Source organism: Stylophora pistillata, chromosome 6, assembly GCF_964205215.1.
Source record: "Stylophora pistillata chromosome 6, jaStyPist1.2, whole genome shotgun sequence".
Lineage (NCBI taxonomy): Eukaryota > Metazoa > Cnidaria > Anthozoa > Scleractinia > Pocilloporidae > Stylophora > Stylophora pistillata.
The window spans coordinates 3,101,577-3,122,935 of NC_142524.1; the positions used below are offsets into that span (position 1 = coordinate 3,101,577).

Consider the following 21,359-nt stretch of genomic DNA (forward strand, 5'->3'; position numbering starts at 1 on the left):
CAGTAGGATTTTGAAGGGTAAGTCCATTTTACGCTAGCTCATTCCCATTCCATCGGAGGAGTCCGTGGACTGGGGTCAGTCTTCTGTCCTTCGCCTCATACAACCAGTACCAAGGCAGTGAGCCTTGACTTCGACCCCACAAGCTGCTAAGCTTTAATACTTTTCAGGTTATACTAACTCACTTACCATCCTAAGCCGGCTAAGATGGACAAAAGCAAACACTTAGGTTATGGTGATGCACTGAGAGAATGTAGAGCTACATAGATCGATAGACATAATTATTTAATCCTTTAATCTCCCAGTCAAAACGCAGACACCTTTGCTTCATAATCACTGTTCAGTTTGATTAGTTGATTGACTGGAGGTCAATCATCACACTGTTATCTATCATATTACTCTACTGTTTGACACATCTCGATTCTTGACCACGCAACAATTCATACCTTGTATTTGCATGGAAGTGTATGTTGTAACTAGTCCACACATCGCACTTGGAATACACTTTATAAAAAAAAATTCTAATAGATCAAATCGAAGTCTCTTTGTTAAGGCGCTTCCATGGAGGCCTGAGTCCGTGTCGAGTAATAAATCGACATCGAGGCGCTGAAGCTCATGTGTGAGATGTTCAAAAATAGGTTTGAAGAACTATTCTAAAATCATGTTTACTTATACTTAAATCATCTTTGGCAACGAGCTAACGGTTATCTAACGGTTACCCAAACTTAAAAACTACAATGGCAGATGGCCGCAGCGATCAGACACACACTTAAAAGCACGGACACTTCCGACAAACCGACACAAATGAGATATGGAATTTCGTATAACACAAGATAAGGATCGTTTGACCGAGGATCTCTAAATTTAACGAGACAGTGCCAACTGTATAGCTCGGTTTTCGAAAGATTTGTGAGGACGCGAAGTAGCAGTTGACACTCGACTTTTCACCTATGCTTCTTAAAATTTGGGATAGAAAGCTACCATAGCTACCTAACACGTGAACGCCTTTTGTGTTGTACTAGGAAAAAGCCTAATTACACCCTTACCGATAATATCACTGCAACAACTTGACAAAAAGCTACTGGAAATAAAAACTGCAAAGCTATAAATGACAACTGGGTCAAAACCAGTGTTATTTGGTCATTATGACAAAGAGTCCACAACTTAAGTTAACACGGGTATACTTTCAGGAAGTTTTAAATATCCTTATCTCATGTAACATGTATGTAAGCTATTCTTCTCGCCTAGATTGCAAGGAGTTTACACTTTGGGACAGTTTTCATTTTGATGCCGGACATGTCATGTGCCGAACTCATTGCCTAGTTAATAATTACTTGTGCTTTCTGAAAATTACCTGTTTTTAACTAAAGATTATTTCTCTTTTCTTTTTTTTTTGCTGAAAGCTCTGAAAGTCTTTGAACTCAAAAACTGTAATGGTCATGGAACGGCAACAATACGCCTCCTTTTGTCATTCTGGGCTAGTACTATTTCGATTTAAGTTCGGCTAATGAAACGTTCAGCACCTCAAACGTAGGTCTTAAAAGTTATATCATCTTATCGCTGGCCATGAGAAAGCTAGTTTACACAGGCCATTTTAGATCAAAGGTTTTTATGTTTCTTTTCTTTTCGTTTGCAAGTGTAGATAAAGAGCACAACTTTTCAAAACCAATCTTACATTGGTTGTTCGAGTTCACCAATGATATCTTCCATACTTGGTCTTGCTTCAGCATCTTGCTGCAGGCATCCTCGAATGAGAGCTCGAATCACACGGTTTGTCACCCTAGCAACTTGCTCGTCACGTCTGTCAGGATCCGGTAACTCCCGGATGCAAATCTCACAGAGGAGAACTCCAAAACTGTAAACATCAACCTGAGTTCGAAAAGAGATTAACAATGAAAAGTTAAACATGCATGAACCTGCATTCTTGCTAGTTTATGTAACTATACCTTTATATATCTATTCCTCCTTGTTTTTCCCCTTATTTTGCATTCTGTTTACGTCACAGAAATGTTGTCTTATTGCTATGCAAAAATTGCTATGCAAACAAACCAATAAAAACCAAACAGTATTGTACGCTTCGCCGCTAATTTTACATTGCAGATAAATGCCTCAAGAATAATAAACATTCTGCGTGATGTAAACTGACTGAAGGTGGATAAATAAGCTCGACTCCTCTCCTGGTTGAATTTAACTTTTTCATGATCCGTCCTGCGGTAACTTTCCTACATACTGATATCACGTTAAGCACCCGACCGGTTTACCAACTAAAAAGGGTTCGACTATGGACAGAGATCACACGAGATTTCTGGTCCCGTGCCCTCCACAAATTGATTCAACATCTTTCTATAGATATACCTTACTGCAAACACAAGTAGACAATTGAGAAACAACTCCAAATTTCAGACATACCATGACGGTTTGATGTTTAGTATGTGCTTCAGGTGCACTGTATATCATGGTACCAGGACCAACTGTCATAGTCTGCTGCACAACACTAGCCGTGCCATAATCCGACACTTTGCCTCGCCATTGGTCAGCTTGCCGCCATGGCAACACATTGGCACTGCTAATGTCGCGGTGAATGATGGGAGATGGTTTCTTTAGATGAAGGTAGTTTAATGCTCGAGCCACGTCCAGAGAAATAATAGACACTTCGGTATTGGAAAGAGCTCGCTCTTCTAACAATGCTCGTAAACTTGACTCCATGACCTCTGTCACGAACAGAGGACTTCCTTCATCATTTGTTGCTCCAATGAACTGCAGCAAACAAGAATGGCGGCATCTGGCGGCAATACTCATCTCTCTCTCAAACAATCTACGGTTGTGATCAGAAAGGATCAACTCGTACATCTGTTTGACGGCAATAGTACAGCCGCAATACTTGCCTTCGACAACACTTCCCCAACCTCCTTTACCAAGGCATTTGTCCGTCAGCTGAATCTGATCGCGTGAAATGACCCAGTCAGAAGTCTGATGGCGTGAACGTTCATTTAACGCCCTTTGAGCCGCTGAAAGAGACGTCTCCAACTCGTCTATTTCGTGCTGTTTGGTCCTCAGCAGTCTTCCCAAAGAAGTAACTTCTCCATTTTGTTCCTGTAGTTGCCCGCGGACAGTTGTCAACTGCTTTGTCATCTCGCTAACTTGTCCATCTCTCTCTCCTAGTTGTGCATCTCTTTCTTGTAGCTGCCTCTGGGAATTTGTCAACTGCTCTGTCATCTCCCTCAGTTGTCCATCTCTCTCTTGTACTTGTCCATCTCTCTCTCTTAGTTGTCCATCTCTTTCTTGAAACTGCCTCTGGGCATTTTTTAACTGCTGTGTCATCTCCTTCAGTTGTTCATCTCTCTCTCGTACTTGTCCATCTCTCTTTCCTAGTTGTCCATCTCTTTCTTGAAGGTGCCTCTGGGCATTTTTCAACTGCTGTGTCATCTCCTGCAGTTGTTCATCTCTCTCTCGTACTCGTCCATCTCTCTCTCTTAGTTGTCCATCTTTTTCCTGTAGCCGCCTCTGGGCATTTTTCAACTCCTCTGTCATCTCCCTCAGTTGTCCATCTCTCTCTCGTACGTGTCCATCTCTTTCCCTTAGTTGTCCATCTCTTTCCTGTAGCTGCCTCTTGGTATTTTTCAACTGCTGTATCATCTCCCTCATTTGTTCATCTCTCTCTCGTACTTGTCCATCTCTCTCTCTTAGTTGGCCATCTCTCTCTCGTAGTTGTCCATCTCTCTCTCTTAGTTGTTCATCTCTTTCTTGAAGCTGCCTCTGAACATTTGTCAACTGCTCTGTCATCTCCTTCAGTTGTCCATCTCTCTCTCTTAGTTGTCCATCTCTTTCTTGTAGCTGCCTCTGGGCATTTGTTAACTGCTGTGTCATCTCCCTCAGTTGTCCATCTCTGTCTCTTAGTTGTCTATCTCTCTTTCTTAGTTGCTCTTGAACGTTTTCCAGTTGCTGTGTCAACTCCCTCAGTTGTCCTTTGATTATGAAATAAAACAATGTAAGTTTCACCTTTTTGTCTCACAGAGCGTCAACCGAAAAGCCAAAAGGTCCTCACTTTTCTCTCAGGGTAAGTGTTATATCGAGAGACGCTGAAACTTAAAAAGAAAACTTAAATGTCATATCCTGTTCTTTCATTTCTTGTAACCATGGCCTGGCTTTGAATTTTCACATTTTACCGAAAACATGTTGACCTCGTTTTCCGATGATTTTTTTTTTGCTTATTTGTTTTTCGCATTTGCCTTTTCGTTTCCCAAAGATCTTAAACAATGGGGAAACCGTCATGTTGTATTGATAACTTGGCATCCCGCCTGCTATCCGTTTAAAATTTACTCAGTTCTCCCACGTTACCTAACAGTGTTACCTAAAAGCTGACTACGGAACTCCGACTTACACTTTCTTATAACTATTTTCTCAACAAATTTGTTCCTCGATAACATCCTCTCACTTGATATTTCCTTTCGCGTAGTTTCCTCTTTAATATTATCTTTTACGTCTTTTTCTGTTGTAGAAACAGATCTTGCTCCTCTTTCTTCAGCAGCTCCACTTCCAGTTACTTCATCCTTAGAAAGATGGAAAACACAGAGCAACTTAGGCGATACTAAAACATCTGTGTATGTATATTGGGCTTGCCTACCAAACGAATTTAAAAAATTTGTAGTTTTGGTTTTATCAGGTGAGTTTATAGGGTAAATCAGCCATCGTGAAGAGTGGAATGTTTTTCGTCTTTTCATGAACGTGGGAAAAGGAAAAAATTCTGAGTCTCCATATGAACTTCATATTCCCCGCTCCAATGCTTATCCACTGAGCCGCAGACTCTTTGCGGAGTGAGCAAGGCCCATTACGAAGTTCATATCAATGACAACCGTCCAGTGTACCGCAGAGCAGTGGGGCGCGGAATCGGAGCGTGCATTTCATTCCCTGTCCCACCTCGTGACAACACGAAAAACACCTTTCTCTATTTCTTCACCGAGCTCTAAACTTAACATCTTTCTTATTCTATTACAAAGTAAGCTTTTACTAAAAAGTGAGTCACACTACAGAAATAAGAAAGGCTCACCAAAATTGGTAGAGTTTTAATTGGGGACCAGTGTGCTCTTACTGTTTTACAATTCCTTCCGAACTATCGACAGTCAGTAATTACTCTTGTCGGTTTGCTATTGAACGTTTATTCAAATTGCTTTGTATTTATGTACGAGCATTAATCATACGGGTGATCACAAGTCTGTAAACTTGATCACTATACAGTCCGCCCTCTAGCTTTATCTAAAGGTCCTAAAGGATTGCCGTAGCTTGAAAGCCACCCTCAGACATGCTACTTTTGACTATCACAGCATCCTAACGAATTTTTTCATTCATAAAAGCGGATGAGTTTGGAAAACATTAAAAGTGACAGAAAGCCGAAGAAAGGCAACCAGGCGTTACGAAAAATAATCAACACAAGATCCTATGGAGAAATAAACTCACTATTCTCCCATTTCGTGAAGATGCTTACCGTAGTAATTTAAGGTAATGTATAAAGAGTTAAAAATCAGAATTATCTTACCTCTCTTCCATCGATGTTCATGGCTCCCAGTCCTTCTTTCGCAGACAAGATCCTTCGTGCCTCGTCAGTCCCGCAGCAGTCCATTGCTGTTCGACCATTCTTGTTTACAAGCTTTGTATTCGCACCGAAATCTAACAGCAACTCCAGCATTTCTTTCAAAGTTTCTTTTTTTTCAGGTCCTGGTACAAAAGTCACGGCTAAATGAAGAGGGGTGTTTCCTTCTGTATTAACAGTATTCACGTCACATCCTGCATGTAAAATAAGCTTCATCGTCTCAGTACAAGGAAGCTTGCACACCGTGCCACTTTCATTCAATCCAAACTCGGGAACTGGAGTTTTATGCCATACAGCCAGGTGCAGAAGTGTATTTCCATCAGGATGGGAGCGAGGATTTGAGCGCAGAAATCTCTGAAGAAAGTTAATAATGTTTTCACTTTTCATTTCTGGAGAAACTTGAACTTTTTTGTATATAATCAAAAGATAGAGAGCATAGAAAAGCAATTCTTGTTGTGTCTCATTCTTGTACTCCTCTTGCAATTTTCCTGACTCTAACGCTTCTGTCAGTTTCATATTTGCATCGACGAGTTTTTCGAAAACGTTCTCGATACTTTTTGGACTCAAATTATGTCCATTCAGCACCATTTCTGAAAATAAAGCTGTGAGGCCGTCAAGCTCCATTGGTTTTGGAACATCGCAGTTCACGGCTATTTCCATCGCTCGTGTCCACAAAGCAATACACAGCTCGTACTCCTTAAAGTCAGCTAAAACAGCTCCCCGGTATCTTATCGGGTATCTCAATACTGTATTGTCAGGTCCAAGGATTCTCTCTCTGATAACAAGTCCCTCCATGTGGATAGCATGATCATCGCCTTCTAGCAGAGAGAGTTCCTCAAGAGTTTGACTCTCTCTTCTATTTTCATAAGCTTCGACTGGTTCCATTTTCTTTTTAAGCAAAAGACATGACGGATCTTTATACCTCTCCAGCATTCCACGTTTCATGTAACTGAATGCTTCTTCAATGGCATAAGCATCAGCACGATTAGCAATGGTAGCACCAAGAAGTTCAAGAGCATCAACTTTTTGTTCCTTTGTACATTCCGGTCGGCTGATAAAATACTCCACCATTTCAGTTTTACATTGATTACTGGCTTTAAGAAGTGGCGTAAGCCGCTTAAGATTGTGCTTTTCTTTTGCTCCCAAAGCTAGCAGCTTATCAACTACCTGAACGTGTCCCCTTCCTGCAGCATAATGAAGACAATTTTCTCCATAATTGTCTTCTAGATGTATATTTGCGCCATTTTCGACAAGAAAAGAAACAACATCCATGTGACCCTGGCCGCATGTTACCATCAGAGGAGTACTATTGACAGAATTTCGTGCATTTACATCGGCCCCGTTCTCAACCAAACACTGCACAACATCAAGGCGTCCATGGAAGGCAGCAGATCTCAAGGGAGTCGAATTTTTCGATAGCCTGCCGTCGAGGTCGGCGTTTTGCTCGATCAAAAGTCTCACAACCTCAAGATGACCATTAGTAACAGGGGTCTACAAAGCTGTGCAACCCTCCAAAACCTCTCCTTTAACTTTGATCGATCCACGAGCCTCGATGTTTGCTTCATAACGTAAAAGGACCTTCACAGAATCGAGTTTTCCATCACGAGCAGCGATGATGAGAGGAGTCGCAAGGTCGTCGCCATCGTTTATTTTCGTTTCCAAATTGGTTTTTCTTATGTCGGCTTTCATCTCCTCTAACACATGACTCAGACGAGAACTGTCGTCCAAAGCAGCTTGAAGAGCATTACATGCGTTACTACGCACGGATGCTTTACTAGCTTCGTTAAAAAAAAATTTCCTGATGCGATTCATGTTCACAAACCTTTTTATGTTCTCTCTAAATAAACACTTAGTTGCGTTACATTTTCAAATGTGATATGCATGAATTCCACTATTTCAAAATCATAATCTCTCATTCCTCTTTTTCGAGAAAGCGTGGCGTGTGACACTATTTCATCATTTGGGGAGGGGAGGGAGAGGGCCCAACTGATCTGGAGAAATGTGGGAAAGCGTCATGCAAAACTTGAATGGGATTTCATTTCGCCCTTATTCGGTCGAGGATTATAAATCCACAAGAGTTAGAGACAGAAGAGTTAGAAACAGTTCTTTCTAGTCTATAAATTATGATTTATGTGTGGTCACGCCATTTAAACACTTGTAATGACCTGAGCGCGTCTTGATTTCAAGTGTAGAAAATTATCATATAACGGTGAAAATGGACAGAACTGGGGGCTTGAGATACATTTTATACATCGTGCATTACGCTAGGGAATGCATAGCTACGCGGATAGACAGATTTAACATTTCAACCTCCCAGTCAAAACACAGACACATTCGTTAAATAATCACTATTCAGTTTGATGGCTGATTCAGTGACAGGAGGTTAATCATTACACTGTTAGCTATATCGTCTTATACTCTATTTATCACCAAGCTTCAATTCATACCCAGTATGTGGTTTGCAGACTGCGTATCATACTCTTTACTGTACATCTTCTACTTAGAATACACACCAGAAAAAAGCCACAAATCGATTCTGTCAAAGTCTTGTAATTGAACTTAGCCTGCGGCGTTTCGTTGGGGGCCTGACTGTCGTTTGTGTTTAACAACAAGTCACCGTTGAAGCTCCATACTGGCACAATGGTGCATGATTTTCAAAAATAGGCTTCAAAAACGGTAGAAAAACATTTATAAACACTCTTGGAAGGGATGAAGTTTTATTTGATTTTGAAATGCTTCGGAAACATGCTGCACATCGAAAATTGTACGTGTATCAGATTTATCCACAACAAATAATTGTAAAACCGTATGAATACGACTAAATACTAGCATATGAGCGCCTGAATAAAAGTAGAAATGTGTCTTGACATAAAATACCAATTCTTTATTTATACCTGAATCACCTTCGGCAGCCGGAACGTACGATGACTTAGCTAAACTGCTATCGTCTATTGCACCAGTAAACGTGAATGTCACAATTTAACTTAATTATATAAAAGAAATATACCGCACTTTCTATATGTTTACCGGCATAATATCCTACTCGCGATGTTGGGAGAACACGAGAAAAGTTTGTGAATCAGTCCCCCCCTGGACTACGATTCAGAAATTTTCCTCGTCTTCTCCTATCATCCCTGGTGGGTTGGTTACCATGGGTTGGTTACCATGGGTTGGTTACCATGGGTTGGTTACCATGGGTTGGTTACCATGGGTTGGTTACCCTGTGGGTTGGTTATCATCCCTGGTGGGTTGGTAAGTCTGTAAACCAATAAAAAGTGCGTTGTATTGCTTCATTATTTTGTATTCACGAAGATTTGCACTTTCCCGTGATCTTTCCACGCCGGCATAGACATAAAATCACATTCGGCATTAACTAGGATTAAGATGCGGTAGCAGCCTATAGCTGAATGGGACAAAATTACATATTCATCCGAGCAAAAATATCTTAAGTGTCCTTAGGAATTGTTATCTATTATTGGCAATAATTACATTTATAGAAATCTAGACTTTTAAAAATTTTACTTTGACTCAGAGTGACAAATGTTTTATAATGACACTCGAATGAAGAAATTCAATACAGATCAAAGGTGTAACTAAATTAAAAAGTACGCCGTGCGAAAAAAAAACTGAAATTGTTGAAAAGTAATTTTATGTTTAAGATAAGCTGCACTTTGTTTGTCCAAAGATCAGCCAGTCGCAGTTAACGCTCGACTTATTGACAGTGCTATTCACAAACATAAATGAGAGACTATCATTTAATCCATCTGTACCGCAGTAAAAATATTTTATTAAAATAACTGTGAAATGTTCAGCAGGCAACCGTGGACGATACTCCTACTCTTGTAAGTTGGATCAGCGATGATCTGATCGGCCCAAAATAACGAATATGAAATATAAATATAAATATATACTATATATATATATAACTAACTGGAGACAGTACTGTTTCGGCCTTCTGGGCCTATATATATATATATATATATATTTATATTTTTTTTATTAAAATGTTTGTAGAGCAAATTGTATCAAACCTGTCTTAAACTAGTCTTTCAAGTTCACTAATGATCTCGTCCATACTGGGTCTCGCTTCAGGATCTCGTTGCAGACATCGGCGAATGAGAGTTCGAAACACGCGGTCAGTCACCATGGCAACTTGTTCCTCGCGCCTATCTCGATCAGGCAGTATCCCAGTGCACATCTCGCAGAGTAGAACGCCAAAGCTGTACACATCAACCTTAACATAAATAGGGTAAATCAAAATGATCACACTTCCTCAGGGATGCCATTAGAAAGAAAAGCTGTCGAACAATTTTTCGAAACTCTTCTCAAATGTTCCCTACTAATCTCTATTTCGAGCACTACAATAAAAAAAAGTGAGATAGGTTCATTTTATTTGCCACCGAAGTCTATGTCCAATGAGTTTCAGGAAGAGAGGATGACCTCATCCTCTCTTGGTCTCAGTCATTTGACAAAAAACTTGTTTACCATGCCGGAGGGGTATCTCCCATCTTATCTATCATTTGATCCCTGGCGCCGTCTCCATTAAATAAATTTTTGATGCTACAAATCTTTTCTTGGCTAATTTTTTGGTTCAGGTATTCCAGTTTTTATATTATTACATGCTGTTGACCGATGAGTCAGCCATTCATTCTTATTCAAAACGGAACAGGACGACTGAGCCATGATGCTCTATTTTGTCTCAAACGTAGCCGCTTTCGGTCTGGTTTGTATAATATATGAGCTTAAGACGAGTTCTCTAAAGCTCAGAGATCGGACCACTGAACACAGCTCAAGTGATTTAGTTTGGTTTCTTTTCATGGATACAATTTACTACAAACAAGGCAATAAAACTACCTTTAAATTTTGATGTTCAGTAAATGCTTCAGGCGCACTGTACATTTCAGCACCGGGACAAGCTGTCATGGTCGCCTTCGTAAAATTGGCGGCACCATAATCCGATACTTTGCCTCGCCACTGGTCGTTTTGTCGCCACAGCAACACATTGGCACTGCTGATATCCCGGTGAATAATGGGGCGTGGTTTCTTTAAATGAAGGTAGTTTAATGCTCGAGCCACATCCAGAGAGATGACAGATGTTTCACTACTAGAAAGAGGTCGCTCCTCAACCAATCTTCGTAAACTCGTTTCCATGAGCTCCGTCACAAACAAAGGACTTTCTTCATCGTTTGTAGCTCCAATAAATTGTAGTAGGCAGGGATGGCGGCATCTTGAGGCAATGTTCATTTCTCGCTCAAACAGTTCCCTGTAGTAAGGGGAGGATTTAAGAAGAACTCCGTAAATCTGTTTGATGGCAACAGTACAGCCACAATACTTGCCTTCGACAACCTTTCCCCAGCCTCCACTACCGAGGCAGTTTTCTGTCAGTTGAATTTGATCGCGTGAAATCACCCAGTCAGGTGTCTGTTGGCGTGAACGTTCGGTTAAGGTTCGTTGAGCTGTTGATAGAGATGTCTCAAGTTCAATCACTTCCTGATCCCTTGCTCTCAGCCGCTCCTCCAAAGTAGAGACTTCTTCATTTTTCTCTTGTAGTTGCCCTTGAACAATTATCAACTGCTGATTCATCTGCCTTACTTGTCCATCTTTCTCTCTCAATCGTCCATCTCTCTCTTGTAGTTGTCCTTGAACATTTGTCAACTGTTCTGTCCTTTCCCTCAGTTGTCCATCTCTCTCTTGTAGTTCATCATGGACATTCATAAATGTCTGGGTCATCTCCCTTATTTCTCCATTTCTCTCCTCCAGTTGTCTATCTTTCTCTCGTAGTTGCTCTCGGACATTTTTCAACTGCTGTGTCATCTCCCTCAATTGCCCTTAAAAAAAGTCGAATATGTTTTTTTTTTTTAAAAAAATAGAAAATCATTGTTGTTGTTTTTTTAGCTCTAGTGAAGGTGTGATAAAAGCTTAAAATTGTCTTTTTTTTTTTCAGGGCGACTGTTAAATCGGGGCTGAATCCACAACAGTTGTTATATCTTACTGGAAATCCCAGTATATATTTTCTATTCCCACTATTTTAATTTTCTTTAATCTCTGTTGTTATTGCCGCTTTTCGCTGGTCATTTTCCGCGAGTGCGGCGTAAACGATGGATGAGCCGTAAATTGGATTAATTGGCATCAAGATCGCCCAAGTTACCTAAAAGCTAATTTGATCCTCAACTGGATCCTCTTACCTGATATTTCCTTTGCTGTAGGTTCCTTTTCCAAATTGTCATTTATGTCCCTCTCTCTTCCAGGAACAAATCTTGTTCCTCTCTCCTTACTGGAACAATTTCCAGTTACTTCATCCTTAGAGAAAGTGGAGAACACATTGCCACTTTGAGGATTGCAAAATATTTTAGCATATGTAACGGAATTTATTCCGTACTAATTAAACTATTTGTATATCGGCACAGTCTTTAAACCTTTCAATGTCATTGCTCCGACACTACAAGGCTACGTGCGAGTTGTAAACATCCTTGCTGCTTATGTTTGACCACCACTTGTCTCGCGACTAATATTGATAGAGCTGTTTATGAAGCTTTTCGAGGTAATACCACTCGGGCAGTATTAAGACCGTGAGCTTTTAAGATTTCTTAATGGTTGCAAGCCATGCATGACACTGACTTGTACAGGCTTTATGACCGCTTTTCCCTAAGTCGTCTGCGTGGAAATTTACATTAGCTGGTTGGGTAAGTAACAAAACGTTATTACAAGCCAATTTCAACGATATGAACCGACGCCAGATTTAAAACACAAAGATGCATAGTCAGGTTACATTCCAAGGACTGACAGCAAAATTGTGTTAATAAATATTCAGGAAAAAGTGTGGCAACCTCTAAAATAATGAAAAGACCCACAGAAATTTGTAAAAGTATAATAAGTGACCATAGTGCTCTTATATATCACAATTCAGTCCCAAAGATCACCAGTCAGTAGTTTTACTTGACTTAACTCTCCTCAGTTGTTGTTTGAATTTTCATTTTAATTACTTTGTGTTATTTTTGCAAGCATTAATAGGACGGGTGATCACAAGTTTGTAAATTTGATCAACAGGTCGACCGCTCTAAGGTCTGCCCTCTAGCTTTATCTAAAGTTCTGCTATAGCTTGAAAGCCACCCTCGGACATGCTACTTTTGACTATCACAGCATCCTAACGAATTTTTTCATTCATAAAAGCGGATGAGTTTGGAAATCATTAAAAGTGACAGAAAGCCGAAGAAAGGCAACCAGGCGTTACGAAAAATAATCAACACAAGATCCTATGGAGAAATAAACTCACTATTCTCCCATTTCGTGAGGATGCTTACCGTAATAATTTAAGGTAATGTATAAAAAGAGTTAAAAATCAAAATTATCTTACCTCTCTACCATCGATGTTCGTGGTTCCCAGTCCTTCTTTCGCAGACAAGATCCTTCGTGCCTCGTCAGTCTCACAGCAGTCCATTGCTGTTTGACCATTCTTGTTTACAAGCTTTGTATCCGCACCGAGATCTAACAGCAACTCCAGCATTTCTTTCAAAGCTTCTACTCGTTCAGGTCTTGGTACAAAAGTCACGGCTAAATGAAGAGGAGTGTTTCTTTCTGTGTTAACAACATTCACATCACACCCTGCATGTAAAATAAGCTTCATCGTCTCAATACAAGGAAGTTTACACACTGTTTGCACTCGACCCTTTGGAACTGGAGTTTTATGCCATACAGCCAGGTGCAGAAGTGTATTTCCATCAGGATGGGAGCGAGGATTTGAGTGCAGAAATCTCTGAAGAAAGTTAATAATGTTTTCACTTTTCATTTCTGGAGAAACTTGAACTTTTTTGTATATAATCAAAAGATAGAGAGCATAGAAAAGCAATTCTTGTTGTGTCTCATTCTTGCCCTCCTCTTGCAATTTTCCTGACTCTAACGCTTCTGTCAGTTTCATATTTGCATCGACGAGTTTTTCGAAAACGTTCTCGATACTTTTTGGACTCAAATTATGTCCATTCAGCACCATTTTTGAAAATAAAGCTGTGAGGTCGTCAAGCTCCCTTGGTTTTGGAACATCGCAGTTCATGGCTATTTCCATCGCTCGTGTCCACAAAGCAATACACGGCTCGTACTCTTTAAAGTCAGCTAAAACACCTCCCCGGTATCTTATCCGGTATCTCAATTCTGCATTGTCAGGTCCAAGGATTCTCTCTCTGATAACAAGTCCCTCCATGTGGATGGCATGATCATCGCCTTCTAGCAGAGAGAGTTCCTCAAGAGTTTGACTCTCTCTTCTATTTTCATAAGCTTCGACTGGTTCCATTTTCTTTTTAAGCAAAAGACATGACGGATCTTTATACCTCTCCAGCATTCCACGTTTCATGTAACTGAATGCTTCTTCAATGGCATAAGCATCACCATCATTAGCAATGGTAGCACCAAGAAGTTCAAGAGCATCAACTTTTTGTTCCTTTGTACATTCCGGTCGGCTGATAAAATACTCCACCATTTCAGTTTTACATTGATTACTGGCTTTAAGAACTGGCGTAAGCCGCTTAAGATTGTGCTTTTCTTTTGCTCCCAAAGCTAGCAGCTTATCAACTACCTGAACGTTTCCCCCTACTGCAGCATAATGAAGACAATTTTCTCCATAATTGTCTTCTAAATGTATATTTGCGCCATTTTCGACAAGAAAAGAAACAACATCCATGTGACCCTTGCCGCATGTTATCATCAGAGGAGTACTATTGACAAAATTTCGTGCATTTACATCGGCCCCGTTCTCAACCAAACACTGCACAACATCAAGGCGTCCATCGAAGGCAGCAGATCTCAAGGGAGTCGAATTTGTCGCCGTTCTGCCGTCGACGTCGGCGTTTTGTTCGATCAAGAGTCTCACAACCTCAAGATGACCATTAGTAACAGCGGTCCACAAAGCTGTGCAACCCTCCAAAACCTCTCCTTCAACTTTAATCGATCCACGAGCCTCGATGTTTGCTTCATAACGTAAAAGGACCTTCACAGAATCGAGTTTTCCATCACGAGCAGCGATGATGAGAGGAGTCGCAAGGTCGTCGCCATCGTTGATTTTCGTTCCCAAAGTGGTTTTTCTTATGTCGGCTTTCATCTCCTCTAACACATGACTCAGACGAGAACTGTCGTCCAAAGCAGCTTGAAGAGCATTAGATGCGTTACTACGCACGGATGCATTACTAGCCATTTAAGAAAAACACGAGCAAACGGGCCTCAAGATTCTCTCCCACGCTCAATTTGAATTCGGTATGCAGAGGAACAAACGCAACCTTCGAGGTCAGAATCTCGTACAGAGAGACTCTTATTTCACTGGAGATCACGCTAAGAGAAAAGCAGATAATTTTACCTATCGATCTTTGGTCCAATCTATCTGCTGTGGCGAGGCAGTGCCGTTGCTTCGTTAAAAAAAAAGTGTCCTGAAGCGAATCATGTTCACAAACCTTTTTATGTTCTCTCTGAATAAACACTTAGTTGCGTTACATTTTCAAATGTGATATGCATGAATTCCACTATTTCACAATCATAATCTCTCAACTAGAAACCAAACATTCCTCTTTTTCGAGAAAGCGTGGCGTGTGACACTATTTCATCATTTGGGGAGGGGAGGGAGAGGGCCCAACTGATCTGGAGAAATGTGGGAAAGCTTCATGCAAAACTTGAATGAGATTTCATTTCGCCCTTATTCGGTCGAGGATTATAAATCCACAAGAGTTAAAGACAGAAGAGTGAGAAACAGTTCTTTCTAGTCTATAGATTACGATTTATGTGTGGTCACGCCATTTAAACACTTGTAATGAACTGAGCGCGTCTTGATTTCAAGTGTAGAAAATTATCATATAACGGTGTAAATGGACAGAACTGGGGGCTTGAGATACATTTTATACATCGTGCATTACGCTAGGGAATGCATAGCTACGCGGATAGACAGATTTAACATTTCAACCTCCCAGTCAAAACACAGACACATTTGTTAAATAATCACTATTCAGTTTGATGGCTGATTCAGTGACAGGAGGTTAATCATTACACTGTTAGCTATATCGTCTTATACTCTATTTATCACCAAGCTTCAGTTCATACCCAGTATGTGATTTGCAGACTGCGTATCATACTCTTTACTGTACATCTTCTACTTAGAATACACACCAGAAAAAAACCACAAGTCGATTTTGTCAAAGTCTTGTAATTGAACTTAGCCTGCGGCGTTTCGTTGGGCGCCTGACTGTCGTTTGTGTTTAACAACAAGTCACCGTTGAAGCTCCATACTGGCACAATGGTGCATGATTTTCAAAAATAGGCTTCAAAAACGGTAGAAAAACATTTATAAACACTCTTGGAAGGGATGAAGTTTTATTTGATTTTGAAATGCTTTGGAAACATGCTGCACATCGAAAATTGTACGTGTATCTGATTTATCCAAAACAAATAATTGTAAAACCGTATGAATACGACTAAATACTAGCATATGAGCGCCTGAATAAAAGTAGAAATGTGTCTTGACATAAAATACCAATTCTTTATTTATACCTGAATCACCTTCGGCAGCCGGAACGTACGATGACTTAGCTAAACTGCTATCCTCTATTGCACCAGTAAACGTGAATGTCACAATTTAACTTAATTATATAAAAGAAATATACCGCACTTTCTATATGTTTACCGGCATAATATCCTACTCGCGATGTTGGGAGAACACGAGAAAAGTTTGGGAATCAGTCCCGCCTGGACTACGATTCAGAAATTTTCCATGTCTTCTCCTATCATCCCTGGTGGGTTGGTTACCATGAGTTGGTTACCATGGGTTGGTTACCATGGGTTGGTTACCCTGTGGGTTGGTTATCATCCCTGGTGGGTTGGTAAGTCTGTAAACCAATAAAAAGTGCGTTGTATTGCTTCATTATTTTGTATTCACGAAGATTTGCACTTTCCCGTGATCTTTCCACGCCGGCATAGACATAAAATCACATTCGGCATTAACTAGGATTAAGATGCGGTAGCAGCCTAGAGCTGAATGGGACAAAATTACATATTCATCCGAGCAAAAATATCTTAAGCGGCCTCAGGAATTGTTATCTATTATTGGCAATAATTACATAGATAAAAATCTAGACTTTTAAAAATTTTACTTTGACTCAGAGTGACGAATGTTTTATAATGACACTCGAATGAAGAAATTCAGTACAGATCAAAGGTGTAACTAAATTAAAAAGTATGCCGTGCGAAAAAAAAACTGAAATTGTTGAAAAGTAATTTTCTGTTCAAGATAAGCTGCACTTTGTTTGTCCAAAGATCAGCCAGTCGCAGTTGACGCTCGACTTATTGACAGTGCCATTCACAAACATAAATGAGGGACTATCATTTAATCCATCTGTACCGCAGTAAAAATATTTTATTAAATGTTTGTAGAGCAAATTGTATCAAACCTGTCTTAAACTAGTCTTTCAAGTTCACTAATGATTTCGTCCATACTGGGTCTCGCTTCAGGATCTCGTTGCAGACATCGGCGAACGAGAGTTCGAAACACGCGGTCAGTCACCATGGCAACTTGTTCCTCGCGCCTATCTCGATCAGGCAGAATCCCAGTGCACATCTCGCAGAGTAGATTGCCAAAGCTGTACACATCAACCTTAACATAAATAGGGTAAATCAAAATGATCACACTTCCTCAGGGATTCCATCAGAAAGAAAAGCTGTCGAACGATTTTTCGAAACTCTCCTCAAATGTTCCCTACTAATCTCTTTTTCGAGCACTACAATGAAAAAAGTGAGATAGGTCACCATGCTTGCTACAGAGCAATGACACGCAATGCAATTCTGAGGAATCACCTAAAAAGTTCATTTTATTTGCCACCGAAGTCTATGTCCAATGAGTTTCAGGAAGAGAGGATGACCTCATCTTCTCTTGGCCCCAGTCATTTGACGAAAAACTTGTTTACCATGCCGGAGGGGTACCTTTCATCTTATCTATCATTTGATCCCTGGCGCCGTCTCCATTAAATACATTTTTGATGCTACAAATCTTTTCTTGGTTCAACTCTTCGGTTCAGGCATTCCAGTTTTTATATTATTACATGCTGATGACAGATGAGTCAGCCATTCATTCTTATTCAAAACGGAACAGGATGACTGAACCATGATGCTCTATTTTGTGTCAACCATAGCCGCTTTCGGTCTGGTCTGTATAATATATGAGCTCAAGACGAGTTTTCTAAAGCTCAGAGATCGGACCACTTAATACAGCTCAGGTGATTTAGTATGGTCTCTTTTCATGGATACGATTTACTACGAAGAAGGCAATAAAAATACCTTTCAATTTAGTTGTTCAGTAAATGCTTCAGGCGCACTGTACATTTCAGCACCGGGACAAGCTGTCATGGTCACCTTCGTAAAATTGGCGGCACCATAATCCGATACTTTGCCTCGCCACTAGTCGTTTCGTCGCCACAGCAACACATTGGCACCGCTGATATCCCGGAGAATAATGGGGTGTGGTTTCTTTAGATGAGGGTAGTTTAATGCTCGAGCCACATCCAAAGAAATGACAGATGTTTCACTACTGGAAAGAGGTCGCTCCTCAACCAATCTTCGTAAACTCGTTTCCATGAGCTCCGTCACAAACAAAGGACTTTCTTCATCGTTTGTAACTCCAATAAATTGTAGTAGGCAAGGATGGTGGCATCTTGAGGCAATGTTCATTTCTCGCTCAAACAGTTCCCTGTAGTAGGGGGAGGATTTAAGAAGAACTCCGTAAGTCTGTTTGATGGCAACAGTACAGCCACAATACTTGCCTTCGACAACCTTTCCTTAGCCTCCACTACCGAGGCAGTTTTCTTTTAATTGAATTTGAATTTTTCAGTTTTCTTTCCAGTTGAAAAACCCAGTCAGGTGTCTGTTGGCGTGAACGTTCGCTTAAGGTTCGTTGAGCTGTTGATAAAGATTTCTCAAGTTCAATCACTTCCTGATCCCTTGCTCTCAGCCGCTCCTCCAAAGAACAGACTTCTTCATTTTTCTCTTGTAGTTGCCCTTGGACAATTGTCAACTGCTGATTCATCTGCCTTACTTGTCCATCATTCTCTCTCAATCGTCCATCTCTCTCTTGTAGTTGTCCTTGAATGTTTGTCAACCGTTCTGTCCTTCCCTCAGTTGTCCATCTCTATCTTCATCATGGACATTCGTTAATAGCTGGATCATCTCCCTTATTTGTCCATTTCTTTCGTTCAGTTGTCTATCTTTCTCTCGTAGTTGCTCTCGGACATTTTTCAACTGCTGTGTCATCTCCCTCAATTGCCCTTAAAAAAAAGTCGTATATCGTTTTTTTAAAATAACAAAAATTGAAAATCGTTGTTGTTTTTTCAGCTCTTGTGAAGGTGTGATAAAAGCTTAAAATTGCCTTTTTTTTCAGGGCGACTATTAAATCGAAACTACCAAACTTAGGAGCTGAATCCACAGCAGTTGTTATATCTTACTGGAAATCCCAGTATATATTTTCTATTCCCACTTTTTAAATTTTCTTCAATCTCAGTTATTATCGCTTTTCGCTGGTCATTTTCCGCGAGTGCGGCGTAAACGATATCGGTAGATGAGCCGTAAATGGGATTAATTGGCACCAAGATCGCACGAGCTACCTAACAGCTAATTTGATCTTCAACTGGATCCTCTTACCTGATATTTCCTTCGCTAAAGGTTCCGTTTCAAAATTTTCAGTTAGGTCTTCCTTTCTTCCAGGAACAAATCTTGTTCCTCTTCCCATACTGGAACCACTTTGGGTTACTTCATCCTTAGAGAAAATGGAGAACACATAGCCACTTTGAGGATTGCAAAATATTTTAGCATATGTAACGGAACTTACTCCGTACTATTTAAACTACTTGTACATCAGCACGGACTTTAAATCTTTAGATGTCATTGCTCCGACACTACAAGGCTACGTGCGAGTTGCAAACATCACTGTCGCTTACGTTTGACCGCCACTTGTCTCGCGACTAATATTGATAGAGCTGTTTATAAAGCTTTTCGAGATAATATCATTCGCGCAGTATTAAGACCGATGAGCTTTTTTATTTCTTAATGGTTGGGAGTCACGCATAACACTCACTTGTACAGACTTTTAAGCCGCAATCGTGATAGTTTTCTTATGACTGCTTTTCCCTGAGTCGTCTGCGTGGGAATTCAAATTAGCTGTTTGAGTAAATAACAAAAAGTTATCACAATCCAATTCCAACAATAGGGACCGACGCCAAATGTAAAACACTATGTAAACATGGAAGTCCTGCTACACCCCTATCGATAATATTACCAGCAAAGTTCACGCCATTTACATCGCACCCAGCATGTAAAATTAACCTCATGGTTTTAACGCAGAGAAGCTTGTACGCATTTCCTATAGTTTTTTCATCAACTGGCGTTTTCTGCCACGTCGCTAGATGCAATAATGTATTTCCCTCGCGGTTACGAATGTCTAAACGCACAATTCTTTGAACAATGTTGGCTATTCCTACCGTTTCTTTGCTCTCTGAAACGTGAAAATTGGTGTACAATATTATAACTGTCTGGGTTAAATATTAGTGACGTTTCCTTCAGATCGTATTTTAGAACCTCGTGCGTCTCTTCTAGTAGTCTGTGTACACGGTCTAAGTTTTGCGTTTTTGAAGTTTATTGCGTTTGTTGCGAAGTTTTTGGATCTTGCGTATCTAACCACTCAGGCGTACAGAGAGGACAATCGGTAAGGACGTGTTTTTACCTTTCTTGGTTTTATTTCGTCGGTTTATTTGTAGTTTAGTTGTTTTGCCGTTTCCTGCGTTCGTGTTTTTATCCTAGTATGCAAGTCTTTAGCAGAGTATGCATGTCCTGTCTTCCATGACGGCCTCCCCGTGTACCTTTCCAACGAACTTGAAGAAATACAAAAGCGGGCTACGCGCATTATTTTTCCTCTTTGCTCATATAGTAACTTCTCCTTACGGACTCCTCCCTAATGAGGAGACTTTGCTCCTCCCCGTCGGTTTCCGCACTCGAGAGGTTCCACTGTAGAATATGCATAAAAAATCAGTTGGGAAATCGAAGAGTCAACAGATCGCCATTATTTAAGTTTCCTTTATCATTGGATCACTAGTTAAAACAGGAAAACTTAATCTTTGAAAACAATGGAGATAAGTGTTTTGAAAATTAAATGATCTCCATTAAAAATTTCTTACAATCCTGCTCTTGCATACGTCTTGTAATAAAACTTGTTCAAAGCTTGGGATGTTTCGTAACTATTTTTGGTAGTTCATGTTATTCAGTGGACTGTAACGAGCAAGACTTTCGAGTTCTTTTAGTGACTTTTGTTCTGCCCTTTTCCGCGCTTCCGTCACCAAGACAAAATAAAAAAGGAAAACAAAACCAAGGGAGGAGTTAAATCTATTATTTCGTGACTGAAGCATCCCCAGAAAAGCCTCAGGAAAGAATCTGCGTACATCCAATGGGAATAGGGTCTTCTCGTTTCGTTGTTTCGAGTCCTTGGCCCCTGACTGCTTGTACCCTGTGAAGGGGACCGTGATACGAAACAAGAGGAGAAAGAGAGTGCATGAAGGAAAGTGTCTTACCAATTTAGGGTTCGCGGTTTTGAGGCAAATAGAGACAGGCACTCGGCGAGCGTGAAGCGGGAGTCACACGCGAGGGTAGGAGCGCGAAAAAATATGTACTCAAGGCTAAACTCATCGTAAAGTTCGAGGGAAGAGCATCGGAGCGCGACATGCGGAGACTGGGTAAGAGACGGCGACCTCTCATGCCCAGGTTATTCTCA

General features: G+C 40.5%; 1 protein-coding gene and 1 long non-coding RNA gene across 5 annotated transcripts; both read right to left on the reverse strand.

Moving 5' to 3' along the window:
* Nucleotides 1–265: 265 nt before the first annotated feature.
* LOC148727740 (protein fem-1 homolog B-like) lies at nucleotides 266–15,150 on the reverse strand. 4 transcript variants are annotated; one of them, XM_088762366.1, is made up of 4 exons: nucleotides 12,939–15,150; nucleotides 11,770–11,884; nucleotides 2,407–3,962; nucleotides 266–1,866 (listed from the first exon to the last, which is right to left on the reverse strand). In XM_088762366.1, the coding sequence occupies exons 1-4, from the start codon at nucleotides 14,763–14,765 to the stop codon at nucleotides 1,669–1,671; spliced, it is 3,696 nt and encodes a 1,231-aa protein (XP_088618492.1). In that variant the 5' UTR covers nucleotides 14,766–15,150; the 3' UTR covers nucleotides 266–1,668. The 4 variants fall into 4 exon arrangements, with proteins under 4 accessions (XP_088618492.1, XP_088618494.1, XP_088618491.1 ...); XM_088762368.1 differs by lacking the exons at nucleotides 11,770–11,884; nucleotides 12,939–15,150 and adding exons at nucleotides 4,379–4,547; nucleotides 5,531–7,063; XM_088762365.1 differs by lacking the exons at nucleotides 11,770–11,884; nucleotides 12,939–15,150 and adding exons at nucleotides 4,433–4,547; nucleotides 5,531–7,057.
* Nucleotides 15,151–15,923: 773 nt separating this feature from the next.
* On the reverse strand, nucleotides 15,924–21,327 carry LOC148727741 (uncharacterized). The gene is made up of 4 exons (XR_016002199.1): nucleotides 19,674–21,327; nucleotides 19,241–19,355; nucleotides 17,885–18,867; nucleotides 15,924–17,204 (listed from the first exon to the last, which is right to left on the reverse strand). It is a non-coding gene; the product is annotated as an uncharacterized LOC148727741 (long non-coding RNA).
* Nucleotides 21,328–21,359: the final 32 nt, after the last annotated feature.

What these genes read in the sequence shown, in the direction of transcription:
- LOC148727740 (XM_088762366.1), bottom strand. Translation starts at nt 14,765, where the DNA reads ATGGCTAGTAATGCATCCGTGCGTAGTAACGCATCTAATGCTCTTCAA. An exon ending in CGAACATCGATGGTAGAGAG is followed by an intron (nt 11,885 to 12,938) that starts GTAAGATAATTT and finishes ACTTTCTCTAAG; the next exon opens with GATGAAGTAACTGGAAATTG. An exon ending in CTAAACATCAAACCGTCATG is followed by an intron (nt 1,867 to 2,406) that starts GTATGTCTGAAA and finishes TTTCGAACTCAG; the next exon opens with GTTGATGTTTACAGTTTTGG.